The sequence below is a fragment of the Excalfactoria chinensis genome, chromosome 3, assembly GCF_039878825.1.
Source record: "Excalfactoria chinensis isolate bCotChi1 chromosome 3, bCotChi1.hap2, whole genome shotgun sequence".
Taxonomy (NCBI): Eukaryota; Metazoa; Chordata; class Aves; order Galliformes; family Phasianidae; genus Excalfactoria; species Excalfactoria chinensis.
Genome location: NC_092827.1, coordinates 38679823 through 38697694, shown reverse-complemented (window position 1 = coordinate 38697694; position 17872 = coordinate 38679823). Strand labels below are relative to the sequence as shown.

Below are 17872 nucleotides of genomic sequence, written 5' to 3'. Positions count from 1 at the left end.
AAATAAGACCAGAGACTTCTGTTCTTGCCATCCTTACATTATTAAAATCAAAATGTGCCCATTTTGTTCCACAGAAGGTGTTTGAAATTTTTGTAAATGATATGTTTTGATAAACCAGTTAATTTTCTGTCATCTCCGAATACATAGTTGGTATCTTATGCAAATCACAATTAGGGATTCAGAGTTTCTTATTAGTTCAATAGAAACTATGGTTATGAGTAAAATATTGTTCATAATTCATATGCATTTTAATAGTTTCCTATGTGCACATTGGGTCCAATGCTGCAAACTCATAAGGACTCATTTGTTATAACTGTGAGATATAAACTACCCAGGCTGATGTTAAGAAAGGTAGAAAGAAAGATCCAGGGAACTACAGGCCACTGAGCCTCACCTCTACCTCTGTGCCTGGGAATATTATGGACCAGATCCTCCTAGAGACTATGTTAAGTCTCATATGAGAAAAAGGTGATCCAAGACACTCAGCATGGCTCCACCAAGGGCAGACCTTGCCTGACCAATCTGGTTGCCTTCTGTGATGGAGAGAGAGCATCAGTGGACAGGGGAAGGGGAATGGATGTCATCCTTATGGAGTTCTCTGATCCCAGATATATATACAAACTGGGGGAAGACCTCCTTGGGAACAGCCTTGGTACATGAGAAGCTGGACATGAGCCAGCAGTGTGCACTTGCAGCCCAGAATGTCTAGCATCCAACTATGTTCCGGGCTGCATTAAAAGAGGAGTGGTCAGCAGGGAGAAGGAGGTGATTGTCCCCTCTTCTTGGCTTTTGTGAGGTCCCATCTGCTGTACTGCATCCAAGCTTGGGGCCCCTAGTACAGGAATGATGTAGAGCACTTGGTGCAGGTCCAGAGGAGGTGCAGCTAAGATGATCAGAGGGTTGGATCACCTCACCTATGAGGAAAGGATGAGGGAACTGGGCTTTTTAGCTTGGAGAAGAGAAAGGCTCAGGGACACCTCATTGTGGCCTTCCAGTACTTGAAAGGGAGTATATAAACAGGCAGGAGAACAGCTGTATACATGAGTGGATAGTGATAGGACAAAGGGGAATAGTTTCAAACTGAGACAGGGGAGGTTTAGGTAAGATATTAGGAGGAAGTTTGGTGACACAATGGGACAGGTTGCCCAAGAAGGCTCTGGATAACCCATCCCTCGATGCACTTAAGGCCAGTCTGAGTGTGGCTCTGGGCAGCCTAGTCATAGCAGAGGGTTTGAAACCAGGTGATCATTGTGGTCCTTTTCAACCCAGGCCATTCTATGATTCTCTGAAATTTCTTCATTTAACTGTGTGGCTGAGAAAATAATTATTTATGATGGAATGTTCAATTGTTTTTGTCTTCCTTGGGAAATCCATACAAGATGCAAACCAGTGTCAATTTAGATATTGTTTTTATTGCTTTATAATCCATAATTTAAAAACACATATTATGTAGAGGCTAAATTATCTTTTTGTTATTATTTAATCATATAACTCCAGAAATACTTTGCCTGTGTTGCTGTTTCAGTACATTCTTAATCTAGTATTATGTATTATCATAGAGCCTTATCATAGAACCACAGAATGGCTTGGGTTGGAAGGGACCTTAAAGCCCACTCAGTTCCAAACCCATGCCACTTGCAGGGTTGCCACCCACCAGCTCAGGCTGCCCACATCCCCATCTACCCTGGCCTTCAACACCTCCAGGGGTGGGGCACTCACAGCTTCTATGGGTAGCCTGCACCTGTGCCTCAGCACTCTTACAGTGAAAAACTTTCCCCTAACATCTAAGATAAGTCTTCCATCTTTTAGTTTATAACCATTCCCTCTTGTGCTGTCACTGTCAGACCACGCAAAAATTCAGTATTCCTCATGTTTGTAACCTTCCTTTAAGTACTCGAACGCTACAGTGAGGTCTCCCAGCAGCCTTTCCATTCTGAATCGAATGAGCCCATCTCCCTTAACCTTTCCTTTCCACCCTTGAATCTTGTTTTAGGAAGCCTCTGACCAGATTTCCTTCAAGGTCTCATTTCACATTCTTTGAAGTTTCTAACTGTTCAAAGTTATTAAAATATACATCTGCTATTATTTCTCAAACAGATCTACCTTTGATTTGCTGATAACTCTCTGAGTTTTGAATGGCTACAAATGATAGTATAATTGAGTCCATACAATTTCTGGTGTTGTTTTAGTGTTATTATTCTTATCATTTGTTTGATAGCATGATTGATTGTTTTGGTTAGGTTTTGCATCCATTAAATTTGGATCTTCCAGAAAATATCTAGTAAATTAGGACACTTGTTTTTCAAACAAACTGGCCAGAGTAGTTACTAACAGTTTAATGGTGATGACAACCAGAATAATTTTTACTTTTGAAAAGTGTGAATAAAGGAGGAATTTCTCCATGTCTATAAAATGCTGTGGTGGCATGAATACTTGGGTGGCATTCTGGTTACTGGTATTTATCTCCCAGAGGAATAAGAAGTGTCCAATGTTTCCTTCAGATTTTTGAGCACATCAGGAACATGGATGCTCTGAACCACTTCTATTACTGGAAGTAGCAGTTTCTTTAGAAATTAACAACATTTTGTCTGCTGCTTTTCTCAGCTCCATTTCTTTTGAGATATCACTGCTCCAAACAGTTTCACACCAGTCAGTGTTTCTGTTTCCATATGTACTCCATGATGGAAGCTGACATCAAAAATGCTCAAAAATCATCTAGATTATAAACCTAAAATCTGCATTGCTTCCCCATTGTCTCAATGAAAGTGCAACTGTATATTTCTTATGTAACAAGGGAGGCAAATTTGTTAACATGTTCATTTGTATCCCAGGATGCTTCATATATTTAGCAGCTGAAGTAATTTGATTTCTGTCATTTCCTTGGTTGTTAATATGACATTTGATCTTTCCTGTTTTCAAATGCCAACAAGTTATATACAATGACAGAATTATACTCTGCATCTAAAAGAATGAAATAAATGTTAGAAAAAATAGCTGATTCCTCTGTCTCTGTGGGATAACCAACACTTTGTTATTTGCAGAGTTTACTTTTCACAGTAAAGGAGATGTAGAAATTGGAGACAGATGTCTGTCCTGCCTGTCTCCCCTTTGGCTGTTGCTATACTCTTCTCTCCTAGGCAAAAGCAATCTGTTACTTTTGAGCAGGGAGGCAGAAGTCATTCAGTGAATGCCAGTGAGTTCTAGAAGAGTGGGTGAGGGTGGTACATGGAAGGACATATGCAGGGATCCCAGCGTCATTTCCTGTCAGTTTTATTCTACATTTAAAATTTTAATTGTGTCCTCCTGAGATGAGAGTAGTTGAGTGTATGGGGAGGGACAGGGAGGGAAGATATTGGAGACAAGGTGGAAGAAGAGTGGAAGAACCTAATCCTTCTGACTGCTTCAGATTCAGTCCTAATTCTGAAATTAGTTCAGCACTTGTTGCTACAATGAAACCTTTTTGGTACAATAAATACAAGACATTCAGATACCTCCACTTATTGCTATCTCTATCCAACACTCAAAAAAAAAAAAAAAAAAAAAAAGTTTTTTTAAAAAACAATCAAACAAAAAAAGACTGAAAACTCCACACAAAACCAGCGCCATAGGGCATGGATAAATAACTCCTTAAATAGAAAATATCATCTATTTACTTCTTTCTCATACTAATTCTAACATGCTGATAGTATTAATAAGTACCCTAAGTATTACCCTGCAGAACACTGAAGAACTAATATTACAAGATTATCATCAAAACATTACTATTTTTCTAAGTAAATGTCTGTTAAAAGTCCAAAAAAGCTAAACCAAATTATATTGGTTCCCATATGAAATCCATATTCATCTTAGGCATGGATAAATTTCTGAGATTTACATGGTTAGTAAGGTATTTGGTATCTTTTCACTCACAATTTCATTTCAGAAACATAACAATCAAATAGCACAATAACAGAATTGAATGAGCCTGAAGTATCATAAAGAAAAGGATCTAGATGGTCCTTTAACAATTTAGTAGCATGTTCAGACTGTGTTTAGGACCCTGTGACCCCCACACAGCCTTTGTAAGTATTAGAAAACATGTCTTTAACAAAGTATGGTGGTCTCAAATGAAGTTAAAACAGATCTTAAATTTTATAAGAAACAATTCAAGTTACAAAAATTCACCAGTAGCATCTGGAAAAAATATATCTGTTGGATTTACATATCATTTTACTAAACAGAAATATAAGAATTACCATAGGTCAAAAGCTCCTCAAAATTTGAACAACAATAAATAAACACCTAGTTAAATTCAACAGTTTCTCTCAATTTTAAAAATTCAGAAAAAGTAAGAGAAATAAAATATATAGCTTGAGTTTAGATTTAAACATGGGCATATATTCGGATGTTTATTTTCTAGTCAAAGTTTGTAATTACAGCTAAGAATTTCAAAAAGTTACTATTAGTAATGACACGATTACAATATTGTGGTAATGGAAATTGTTAAGTACAGAAAAATAAAATAAAATAAAATAAAATAAAATAAAATAAAATAAAATAAAATAAAATAAAATAAAATAAAACTAGAACTTTCAAAACCAAATCATTTTGAAATTACAGAGCATTATATTATGGCCAGCAGTAAACTCACAAAAAAACTAAGCTGATGTAAAATTTTCCAGATGCTACCAGGACTTTTCAAGTATAAACTTCAGCAGAAAGAACATTTCTATAGACACATTTTTATCATTTAACTTTGAACTACAGTTTTGTCTTTTGAAAATCAGAATTATCTGTAGTTTAATTTGTTTCCCATTACAGTTTCAGATTTCTTCTTCATCCATAAAATTAACTGCAGTGCACTTCCAGGAGTAAAAAGCTGTCTTTTTTCAGGCTTGAATAAGAGGAGAAATAGTCACTTGTCCTGAAAGCTGGCTACAATTAAACATATTGAACACAAATTAAGAGCTGTAAATGTAAGACTTCGGGTATTTTGCTGTGATCCTTTGTTATAGAAATATTGTATTATATGATAAAAAATCAATATGCACATACATTTGGCTATAAAATGTTTTGAATTTTATTTAAATAGACAATAAATAAAAAATAAAATTGTAAAATAAAGTATTTACCTTTTCCAACTGGGCATTTTTTTTGGATTTGTACAAAAATTCCCCGACTGCCACGAAGACAGAAAGCACCAATCCTGCTGCCAAGACAATAAAGATTCCTCCAATATTTTGAACTCCTAAAGCACTGGCCTCTTTGCTTTCCTCCTCCGGGCAGCCATTGCCTCTCCACCATTTCTCTTTCATCATGTGAAGCTTTCCTTCCTCTTGCAGCTGTAGAATTGCTATAGTGATCTTGTCTCTATATGGGGAACCTAAAGAGATCACAGGGATATTCACTGTGGTATATATTCTAAAGAAATTTACTTTTGAATAGAATGTACTAAATGCAATGCCACAGAAAAAAAAAAACAATATCCACTTCTTTACAGCCAATAACATTTATGAGAAAGGCATGTATGTCTAACCACGGTCACTCTGGTCATACAAATGCAAAAATGTATACACATATGAGTACATATGTATGTGCAAAACTTGATCCAGTTGGTGTCTCCTGTAAGCCTGTAAATACTGATGAAGCAAGTCCTACCACATTCAAGCCCATGGTCTATTAGACTATTAAATCCAGTCAAAAAGTATTATTTAAAAAAAAAATAATAAATCACAGCAGACTTTTAATTATGCTGCAGTAGATTTTCTTTAATGCAAACCTACAGGCTGTTGCTTTAGTTTACTACCCTAAAGCTAATCTGAGGATCCAAATCTGATATGTAACAAGCACTTTATATAATTATTATTTTATTACAAAATGGAAACACACCATCTTATGCTTCAGGACAAGCCCACAGATGTCTATTTGACAGATTGTCAGACATGATACCATCTAAATACTTACTTATCAGCATGGCCAGGAACCAAGTAGCTCATTCAGAAAGATAAAGTTAAGTGTCTGAATAACAAGGATGTTAATTTTCATATTTTAGTGTAAGCCATTTCTTTCCTATAATCTAATATTTTAATAAGATGTGACAATTTTGCTGCTTTAAAATGTTTCAGTATTTCAAAGAGCAGTTCACAGAATAGTGTCATATCTTCATATGTCATCTGCTCTCCTTTATATGGCGCACAAGGTTTTTTCAGTGAGTACTTTAAAATCTACATCAGCTACTGAACAATGGCAATGGAGAAAGCTTTACTCTTCTGAATGTTAGAGAGTAAATCACATCAATTAGAAGTGATTTTTCTGATTTTTCTGTGCTATGATTTGTGTAATGTTTAAGAAAATAACAAAGTCATCATTTTTCTTCTCCTCCTTCAAAAATAAATAACAACAAAAAAGATTTTCCATTAAAGTGAATAAGAAATCCCAGGGGAAAAAATAAAATAAAATAAAATAGAAAGGAAAGATTAGATGAAAAGGCATGACATCCCCTTTTTCATGTGATATGAATGCAATTCTACAAAGAATCCCTCTTTGCTTTCTTTCTGTCACAACAGTGTTACTGACTAGCTATCTAGCTATCATTTTTACGATGTTTCCTTTCGATAAATCATACAGTGTATTTTCATTCATTTGATAACTTAAAAAAAAATCTCAGGATCCTTTTACAGAGATAATGCTGACAATTTTCACTATTTCATATATATTCATTAATTCTGAAAGAGCTGAATGAAAACTTTAATAGGATATTTTGTACTCTTTAGATTCTGAGAAAATATGGTGGTTTTTTAGGCTTTTTCTTCTTTCACAAAGTACTCAATTGCACAACTAGAACTTGTCAAGAAAATATAACTAATTGCAAAAGATTGCTGAGGCAGTACAAAATTTAAACACTGAAAGACCATTCATTACAAAATATTATGGGCTCTTCCTTTATTTCAAAATACAAGGTAGGAAGAGCTGTCCTCAAAGTAAAGTTGCAAGAACTTGAGTTTTTATAATCTCTCTGCTTAGAAAATAAGAACATTCTGTGCTAGAAGCTACATTATGTTTACACGGGACTATAAGAAAGCAGAGAGAAGGGAAAACAATTTCCCTTCTGCTTTCTTGTGCACAAAGGATCCTAAGTCATACAGTTTCAGACTATCTTGATTGTTCTGAAATTCTATAAAACCCTGCTCTTGACACTTGTTTTCATCCAGATCAAAGACAGAAAATGATTTATTCGCAAGAGCCTGAGGAGTGCTACACTTCCTATAAATATTTAACAAGAGTACAACTTAAATAACACTAGCTTCTGAGAGATAATTTTGAACTCAGTTTAAACCATATTCTGATCTGACAAGATACTTCGTAGTTAAACTGATTTACATTAGGTTTCCACTCTTTTGTTTTCAGTATATACATAGTACCATCTATTTTTCATATATTATTTATGCATTCTAAGGTCCAGTTTTATAAAAATACAAATTTTAGTCCCCTCTAAGTATTTAAAAATGAACTAACAGAGAAATTCATAAGTAGAAATCATAAAGCACAGGATAATCCAGTCTACAACTAGTTAAGTTAATATGGATTGTATTTAAAACATGCATCTGAACAGTGACTCAGTTCAACAAATTTTGCATCACTTTCTGTTGGTGATTTGCAAAAATTTGGACAAATATTTATGTAATCAACAGATTACAATGCTTTTGCTTTTCCTACAGCAATATTTGCATTTGTTACAGCTTGTCTTAAAAAACATCAATATTACAAGTAAGAATTAATTTTGGATATGCATCATGGTATACTGACTATGTTAAATTAAATATTTAAAATACTCTACCTTTGAAAAAGACTAGCATACATTTTTACAATTCCATTTATTCACTGTAAGATTCACAATGATATAAATGCATTGATTTTCATTTTGCAACAGTCTAGGTTAGGTCTATTGAAATCTAGACAGCTGATATTTGGAAAAAGTAAACTCAGAAGACCCTGAAATGGCTAAAAGTTTCATGGTCTGTTCAGTGGATGAGAATATGTACAAAGCATCTAGATCACACACTTAAAACTGCAGTTTTCCTTTCAGAAAAAATAAAAATAATAATAAAAAAAATGTCTAGAAGTAAATATAAAAGGTTTTATATTACTGGTAATTTTCACCACTGTTCTATCACAAGTGAAAGATGAATTAAACAATTTCATGAAGTATTTCATGAAGGTCATGTCCTGCTTGTGCGTTTTTTAATTCAAAACTTTTCACTGAAGAGAATTTACTATTCAGAGAATAAAAATAAAAACAGAAACTTGTATACTTCTTGACAAATGCATATGTAGATACATGAAAAATAAATATAGTACCATGAAGAGTATAAATATAGTACCATAAAGCAGAAACTGAAAAAAAAAATAATAATAATAATAAAAAAAATATTTGAGAGAAAAATGTCAGATTCATAGAAAGCACAAATAATCTTAATTTTCATATGCAGAAATATGAACTTCATATGTCACTGAAAGTAATTACTGTTGAAAAAAATCTGATGAATTTGTGCATGGAGAATTACTTGGGCATGGGCAGGAAGCAGCAATACAGACACCAAGATATTTAAGACTACATCCTAACATGAAGGAAAAAGATAAAAATACAATTTTCCATTGATTTTGTAAGAAAAAGAGAATCTATGTGGAAATATCAGGTTTATTCTTCCCTTTCTTCCCCAGGTTTTCTGTCTTGTTTTCTCTATTGACTCCATGAACCATCCCCATACTAAACTGGTACTAGTGGGACCACAGAGAAAATCATGCATTTTTTGCTGGCTCCACTCTAGTTACAGCCTATATGAGAATTTCTGCTGGAAGAATTTTAATACCTTCTCTCTATTTACACAGTTTAAACAGACCATAATACCTTTCTATGATCAACAAAATGAATGAGGAATGCAACGATTTGTAATAACTTAAATACGAAAATTTAAAATGTAAATGCAAATTTGTATTAAATTCTGTCTAAAATATCTATACCAAGCTAAGATAGCAAAGACTTGGAAATACTGAAGTTATATGTAGATAGGTTTGCTTCCCTGAAGTCTCAGTACATAAAGATTTATGTACATAGTTAAGTATTTAGTCATGATTTATGAACACGTAACGTTGATATATATATACCTCACTGTATATAGATTAAAACATTGACATCCTGCTGATCTGGCTGATCTTTGGAATACTCCTTACTAACTTATAATTTAATTAAATCTTTAGATCGTTTATTTATTTATTTTCAATCAATGACAAAAGGATTTGAAACATACTAGGACCTGTAGAACTGAGTGTGGCCCAAATATATAAAGAAATGGTAGCACTTCACAAACTCATTAAAAACTGTTGAAACTGGAACTTGTTTGTTTCATTGTTCCAGGTGAATTTTATAATGTGAAATTGCTGTAAATTGTTTGATATTTCGAAATATGGAATTGTATGCCCATGTTGACTTACTTAGTTATGTGTTAATTTTCATTTACTAGACAGAAAACTCCAATTTGATTAGCTTTACAATAATTTATAGCCTCTTTTGTTGCTGCTATGTTTCCCTTGTTATTGAAAATAAGAATGACTGTTTGATGTTGTAACATAACTATCATAATCAGTAACATATTTATTTTCAGTATGAACTGAATAGATGCTTAGCCTATGAGGAACCACAGAAAAACACCTTCCTGATGCAGGGCATCATGTGTCACCAGTCCTGAAACACATTCCAGGAATATGTAGCATACTCAGCACTCAGTAATAAAGGCTGTCATCCAAATTTACAACATGCCATAGGAGAGAATCTTCCTCTCTTATGCAGCTCAGGGGCACTGAAGACAGTAGAAGTACTTTAGCTCCAAAGAACTGAAAATCATAGGTAGTTTTTCTCCCTAGTAAAAAGTCCTCTATAACTGGCATGAAAGAGAAACAATAAAGAAGAGGCAGTATAGTGCCTCCTGCCTGTGGATTCCGAAGTTACCAATCAACATCTGAAGAACGCGAGGAATTCTGACAATTCACAGTTCCTGGATCTACTATAAAAATCAACTAATTTTCCCATTCCTTGGGATCATGGAATGCTATTTCCATATCATGGAGTAATGCCATTGCAATAGCTGTGCATTTGATGACCTGAAATTCTTTGTCAATATTAGAAAACAAGCAGCACATGACAGTGTAACAACGAATCAAAAGAAAGCATAGTATTTCCTGCTAACTCAAAAAAGGAGAAGATCCTTCTTTATCTGTTTCAGACTTTTGTTCAGTTGTGAAGGAGAAAGGCTCATCAACCAGATACTAAAGGATGTTCATGTCCTGAGCTCTCAACATAATAAATGAACAAATACACGAATAAATAAATAAAAAACTAAAAATTATGCCTCTGAGAAGATGTCTTCAGATGCAAAAGAAGCCACTTGCACAAGAAATATCAACTAGTCTGATAATTTTTAAGAGTACAGAATAAGTCAGCTATCAGTGTATTACACTATGGAATGGATGTGACATATACAAAAGCCATCTGGATGTGGTCTGGGCAACTGGTTCCAGGTGGCCCTGCTTGAGCAGAGTGTTTGGAGCAGATGACCCCCAGAGGTATCTTTCAAACTCAACCATTCTGTTATTTTGTGAAGTACAGTTTTAAAAACAAATTTCCTTTATGATGTTAAATGAAGCAAGACAGTTTTTTCAGTACAGTCCTCCAAATAAGTAAGAAAAGCTGGCTCTTTTGTTTTTCATGCGGATTTCTCTTCCCCAGTTACATGATAAAAGTGATTAATGAAGCAAGGCAGTCTGCTCTTGGTGGACCTTTGGGAAATGGAGACATAGGAGACATCAGCTGTGTTCCTCAGGTGAGAATAAGAATCCTCAAATATTCAGAGAGCTTAAAAACACTGGTTATTGTATAGGCCTCCAGAGTTTCACTTACTGTGCTGTCTTTCTGTCTGTGACAGAGCCACAGTGCTACTCTTGTCATTTATCCTAGCTAACATTCTTAATTCTATCCTTAAATGTGTGAATAGATGAGATAGGAAGAATTCAAATTTATGCAGAATTTTCAGTTTCAAATTTCTTTTCCATTACAAAGGAACTATTTAAGTGCAAAAAAAAATGTAACATGTTTGACTCGAACTAAATGATGACCAGGAGCATATGTTTACATCTTTGTGTGCAAATTCAAGTCATTGTTCAATGAGAACAATCTTCATTCTATAATTAAAAAGTCTGAAATACTTTCATTGCAAAAATGTTCCATATGTATACAGTGAAAGACAGAAATTTGGAACTGACCAGTGGAGACTGTCTAGCTTACCCCAGTGGCTCAAGCAACAGCAGTTTGTCCAGGGCAGGCTGTCCAGCTGAGTTCACAGAATGGCTTTAGTTGGAAGAGATCTTAAAGATCACATTGAATGCCTTTCTGAGTAAACTTTCAGCCTGTTCCAGTGTCCAACCATCCTCACTGTAAAAACGTTTTCTGTTGTAAGGCATTTTTTTCATTTGTTCATTGTTTTTCAGTTTGTCCAGAATGTCTCTTGCCTTGGTGTTAAGAATTGTCTCCTACCATGCCTCAGCACACTCATATTTCTGAGGTAACTATAAAAGTGCAGTTGTTTTATCAAATATGTTAGCTACACAATCATACATTTCAGCAACAATAAATTAACTGCTCAAGCAGTTGAAATTCTCAGATTAGTTTCAGTACATTTTTTGACATGCACAAAAATAAATAATAGGCATCTATTTTTATTCTGCATATTCAACTAATGAAGACAAATACATTAATTTGTTTTAGTTATAGAATAACTGAAGAACTGCTAGTTTATACAAATAAAAGTGACTAATATTACAGTATAAATTATATGAAGAATTACAGACTAAGTGCAGGCAAGAAGAAAAAAGTTTCCTGTCTTGGTATATGTCTTCATGTTTATTCCTACAGAGACAGATCTGCTTACATCTCAAGTCTCCAAGGCCTGGTAAAAAAAATGTTCATATTATACAATTTGTATAGCCAGATGTTAATAAGTAGCTTCAAGAGAACGAGGGGATTTTAACAATAAAACAAAATGATATACTCAGGTTATCATTGCTTAAAAATTAGGAGGGCTTTTTTTGGTTCATTTTTATTATTGTTGCTGTTTGGTTTTCGTATTTTCTCTGTTTCTTTCTTTGTTTTGTAGTGCTTTAGATTTTGAAAACTAGGCAGGGGACAAAGATTATACTCTTAGTAATGAAATTCAGAATGCAAAGATTGCACAGTATTCATTACGCCTCTTATTCAAGATTTACCTAAGAAAGCATAATACAAACATAAACATAAATACATATGCACACTCAATAAGTAAATGGTATACCAATTGTAAGATGCTTTTTTTTTTTTTTTTTCCCCATCAGTACCTTAGAACAGACAGTAGACAAGGATAGCTCTGATATCTCCAGTGTGCCATATAAAATAAACAGAAAATATCTGCAGTTGGAAATCTTAGGAATGATTAAATTGAAAGCCAATGTAAACTGATTTGTAAAAGATTTAGTACGTTACAAAGGCATCATAGAATCATAAAATATATTGAGTTGGAAGGGACTCATAAGGATCACTGAGTCCAACTCCTGGTTCAATACAGGAATATACATTCACCAGGGCAAATCAACAATTTTTAAACATTTGAACTTTCTGATATTTTGGATAAAAAATTGTATTGTTAATAATATTATGGGCTAAATTGTATCGTTAACAATATTATGGCTATTATTTACATTTTTATTCCTTACTATATTGGACCTGTCTGCTTTTTGAAAGGTTCTTTAACTATTCATACCTGTTTCTTCATTTTTGTTGTTGTCGTTGTTCATTTTTGTTTTTAAACAAATATATTTATACAAATATGGACTTGTCTACCTAACGGTCAGACACAACTGAGTTACAGAAGGAGCTGAAGCAAAGCAAGATCTCACTAATTGAATCCATTGAGGTTAGCACATTCATTTTCCTTTTCTCAAATTTCTATAGGAAAATAAAGTAACATAAAAAATAAGGAATCATATGCTTTGGAATTTATGAAATTGTGCAATATTTAACTGAGGTAACAGAAACATAAAAAAAAAAATTGCCTTGTTTCTCCTGGAACAAGACATGTAAAATTATGATCTGCATTGATTGTTGACTACCAAATGCACAAATGTTATGGAGGGAATGTCACAATAAGGTGATCAGTGTTAGTTTTTGACAGGGGAATGAAAACTACACTTCTCAAGTTCTGCAAAGTTTGGCGTAGGATAAATGGGAGTTATGGGGAATTAGAAAAGTTTTTTTTATTATTATTATTATTTTTTTATGTATGTAAAATTGATTTTCACAGATTTTTTTTTTTTTTTTTTTTTTTTCCTCACTTCTTACTACTTTTAAATTAAGGTTGGTTTTTTGTGTTTGTTTTGTTTTTTGCCACTGAAAAAATCCAAGGTAGCTTCTGCAGCTATCAGAGAACAGGGAATGGTCTCAGGAATGTCTTTAGACTCAGTATTATAGTTAACTGTGCAGAAACTCTGATTTCATTTTCACATCTCAGATGGCATGCTCTCAATTCTTCCTACTATGACTAGCACTCACCTGGCCTCATTAGTGTGTAGGCAGATAAGCATAACGTAATTTCAGTCCATGAGAAAAGGTAAACTATTTTGCAAGTTTAAGTCACTAAACTAGCTCACATCAATTTCAGTTTTTGCAAATTGCAAGAGCCCTATGCCAGTTTAAAACGTCTGTGAAATCTCAGCCTTACTTTCTGTAAGAGACCATGCTTTTTACATTACTGTCCCAAAGTTTGCTGAAATGGACAAGTTCAAGCAAGCCTGGCCAAGGTTCCAGAACTCCCTTTGTCTGAGACACACAGGAGGACAAGTCCAGGCAAGTCTTAACCAAGGATCCAGAACCCCTTTGTTTAAGGGTGACTGCACAGACTGGACAAATCTGGGAGCTACGAAAGGGAGATAAGATACAGATGAATGGCCCTAAAGTGGTCTTTTTGTGTGGGCCCATCTCAAGGAAGAGGGCCATCTCCGAGGTATTCACATGATTCTGACCCAAGCCTTCCAGAAATGTCCCAAAGGCTGGGAAGAAGTAGGATAAAAAGAGCATGAACAAACCATGGATTTAGGTTTTTCTGACATCAGATGCCTCACTTCGTGAACAAGGAGGTTGTCTGACATCAGATGCCTCACAACGTGAACGCCTGCATGCTGAAGAAGATGCTTGCATGAAGAACTTTTAGGTTTCAGGCCTCAGATTCCTCCATCGTCGTCCTACTGCTGCCAATGGATTCACCTGGGCTTGCTGCTTGAGACTCTGCCCATGAGACCTCGCTGCTCCGTGAGACCTCGCTACTCGAGACTCTGCTCCGTGAGACCATGCTAATCCCTGAGACCCTGCTGCCCTTTCTACCTCCTGCTCTGCGCTGCACCGATCTGCTTGCGGCTTGCCACTCTGCTGCTGCTCTCCCCTACGCTTGTTTTCCCTGGACCAACGAAACAGCGTGCAACGGGACGCTGCTGCATCCAGGAGGTGACTTTCCCCGCCTTTACGTAATTCTTGACTTTTTCCACCTTTCCTATCACCCACTTTCCCTTCCCCATCACCCTAATTTCGATATTTGCCGTTCTCCCTTCCCCATCCCCTCAGCTGTCTATTATTTCTAATAAACTGGTCGGATCAACATTTGAATGTTTTTCTTCTTAATCTCACGCTGGGCATAATTTATCAAAAGAACCTTGCCTCTCCCCTAAAGTAGAGCAAGACATTTTCTTACTCAGATATTTTACAGACGAAAATGGCGTGCCTTTTTTATTTTTCAACACTTCTTTAGAGAAAATCAATGACATTTCTCTTCTGCAAATCTGTCCCCTGAAAGTAATTGGAAGTATGGGAGAGAACTTCATCTTGTAACCAAGAAGACAAAAACTGTCATAACTGAGCACTAGCGAGGATTAGAATAATCTGATTGGACTGATAACACTCCCAACATTAAAAGACATTGGGAATACTTAAATAAAGCCATGGGTGCTCAGTGACTGAAATAAGAATCCCCCCAGAAAATCTTTCAGGGAGTTTTAAAATATTCTCTTAGAATAAAAGCATCAGTGGGGAGAGAAATAATTAAAAATAAATAAATAAATAAGCTACAAAAAACTGACACCCAAATACTCATCTGTATCTTCAGAACAGGTTAACTGCAGGATAACTATACTATATATCCTCATTCACTCAGAACTCAAAGAATAGATTGTTTCCTACTTTAGCAGCTTTCATATAATACTTGACTATGTTTGACTACCGACAACTGTACCTTCAATTCTTTTTTATAAAATTTCAGGAGTTTCATACTTTAATCTTGGTCAAGCTGGACTTCATCTTGCCACAGCTGCATGCACCTAGAGCAGGAAAGATTTCTAGCATCACTATGTTCTAAATATGTAATAACATAATAGATTTCTTTTCTGAAATACATTGGCGCTTCTTTGAAACATTAACATGGATGTAAAAACTGCTTAAAAAGAAAAATTTATTTCACACACATATAACTGTAGAATTTAAGGCTTTGATCTTTAAAAAGTGAGACAAATTTAAGCAGGCAAGATCCTACACATATGTAGGATATTGAAGTACTAGTTTTTACAAAGCATTTACACCAATTTTTACTTTACTGACAAGCTTTGTATATAAACTAATTTTTGGTTGATTACAAAAGAAGGCTACAAACCTCTGGCTAGAATGATGAATGAAGCAAGAGTGCAGGCTGAACAAATTCTGAAAGGAGAATAAAGGAGGGTTTTGAAATCATCTTCAAATAATTATTTTTAAATGTCCTCTGTATATTTGGGAAATGAGAGTAATTTGAGGTGGTTTTTTGGTTGTTGTTGTGTTGGTTGTTTGTTTTTCTGAAAACATTTGTTTTAGTCTTTGAAACATCAAGCGTATTTTAAAAGCTTTTGTTCTTAAGCAATTTATATACCCCACTTTATATACCCCACTGTGCCTCTATTTAAATGTTTCTATATTTGGAAACACTTAAAAGGGGCATGTAATGAAATCTTTTGTAAAATATATGCACTGAGGCTGTGGTCAGATCAACTACAAATTTTCAATATTATGAAAAATAAACTCTTACTGGGAGTATTTTTTTAGGTTACTCCTAAGAGACATAAGTAATACTCATAAATCAGATGACCTCCAGTGCTATAGGATGCAACATGTTAGTTGTTATACATTTTCTGATTAGGCTATTCAAATTCTATCTGAATCCAGCAGCTTCTCACTAGGTAGGAACGGATTGTAGTGCATTTAGTAATGGCTTAGATATATATATGAATAATTCATTAAGTCAAAGAGAAGATGTGAAATAGCAGCTCATAAATTACCACCTGAAAACTTTTTTTTTTTTTTTTTTTTTTAATGAACTCTTTAATTTAAAGGGGTGGAGTGTGAAATTCTCTTTCCAGATTCTATGTCTGATGAAATTAAATGAATACTACAGTCTCCAAAACACACATACTCCAGACAGCATTTTATTTACTTGCTACACAACTGACTGAAATTCAGAAAAGATAAATAAATAGACTGAGAAATACAACCCTACTAATGGCTCTGATTTATAAAATATAAAAGATTTTAATTCCTAAGTAAAAAATGTTGAGTTAAATTACATTGTGCAAGAGTAAATAAATGCACTTTTGTGTATTCTATTAGTGATTTGCACATTAAACAGTCAAACAAAGAGACTTTTTGGAAGTCATACAAAAGTTGGGCAATGTGGGATATTTTTAAGAAAAAAATATATTGTTCTCTTAAAGGAAAAAACATATTGTTAAAAAAATAAAAAATAAAAAAAATAGCAGAAACAAACAAACCAAACCAACCAAACAAAACCCACAGTGCTTACTCATCATTGTTTGGTAGCCAGAAGCTGCAGGGGTGGGATCGGTGACCAGAGCCAGCTCCAGCTGCTCCAAAGGGACTGCCACTGCCAGACCTGAGCAGTGAGCTCTGCAAGAGCAGCTGAAAGAAAGGGACAAACTGCTGTCCCATTGATACCCCTGCAGGAGCAGCCCTCAGGTGGTTAGATATTAGAAGAGGATCCCAGGAGCTGTAGTAATGCTAGTAAGTCTAGCAGTAAGCCTAATCTGGACAGTGTTTTCAGAAAAACGTTGGACTTGATGATTCTTGTGGGTCCCTTTCCAATTCAGGATATTCTGATTCTGTAATTAGCTTGCTTTAGTTCTTACTGATCTAGTCTACTAGTAATAGGCAATAAATTAAATTAATCTGTCTGTGCCGAATCTGTTTTGCCCATGACAGTAACTGGTAAATGATGTCCTTTTATTTATATTAGTCTGAGATTTTTTATCATATTCTGTCGAGGAGGGAGAGTGTGGCATGGTGTAACTTATCTGTCTATCAGTGTGAAACCTCTGCACATTAGGATTTACAGTAAAGACAACTTCACTAAGAATAGTACCTTTAAATCAATACAACATGAAAGCCTAGAAGTTTTTTTCCATTCTTTGAACTGAAGTAGCTATGCAAATATCTAGTGCCCATGGCCAATGCAACTCTGCTGGAAAGCTTTTGACATGCAAGATGTGACTTGTTTATATGACAGCAGCTGTCAGCTTTCTGTTGTAAATATATAAATACACAGCATGCAGACATATTTACATGAAAAACAATTCAATGTTTGGATGTGGTTTCCAGGTTATTGCAGCTTTGTTCAATGGGTAGTTCCATGAAAAATAGTTTGATGATGAAATATTGGTTATTAATTGTGTTTGAATGTGGACCCCCAAAAATACAACATTTTTATCTAGACCCAAAAATATA

General features: G+C 34.7%; 1 protein-coding gene across 2 annotated transcripts in view; it reads right to left on the bottom strand.

Annotated features, from left to right (window-relative positions):
• GRIK2 (glutamate ionotropic receptor kainate type subunit 2) overlaps nt 1–17872 on the bottom strand; it is a 356468-nt gene that overhangs the window by 15944 nt on the left and 322652 nt on the right. Inside the window, exons 16-17 of one of the 2 annotated variants that reach the window (XM_072333342.1) lie at nt 5112–5362; nt 4790–4914 (exon numbers count right to left, since the gene is read on the bottom strand). In XM_072333342.1, coding sequence (XP_072189443.1) covers nt 4828–4914; nt 5112–5362 — 338 coding nt within the window. In that variant the 3' untranslated portion in view covers nt 4790–4827. Of the gene's footprint in view, nt 1–4789; nt 4915–5111; nt 5363–17872 lie in introns of those variants that run through there. The other variant, XM_072333341.1, reaches the window with a different exon arrangement.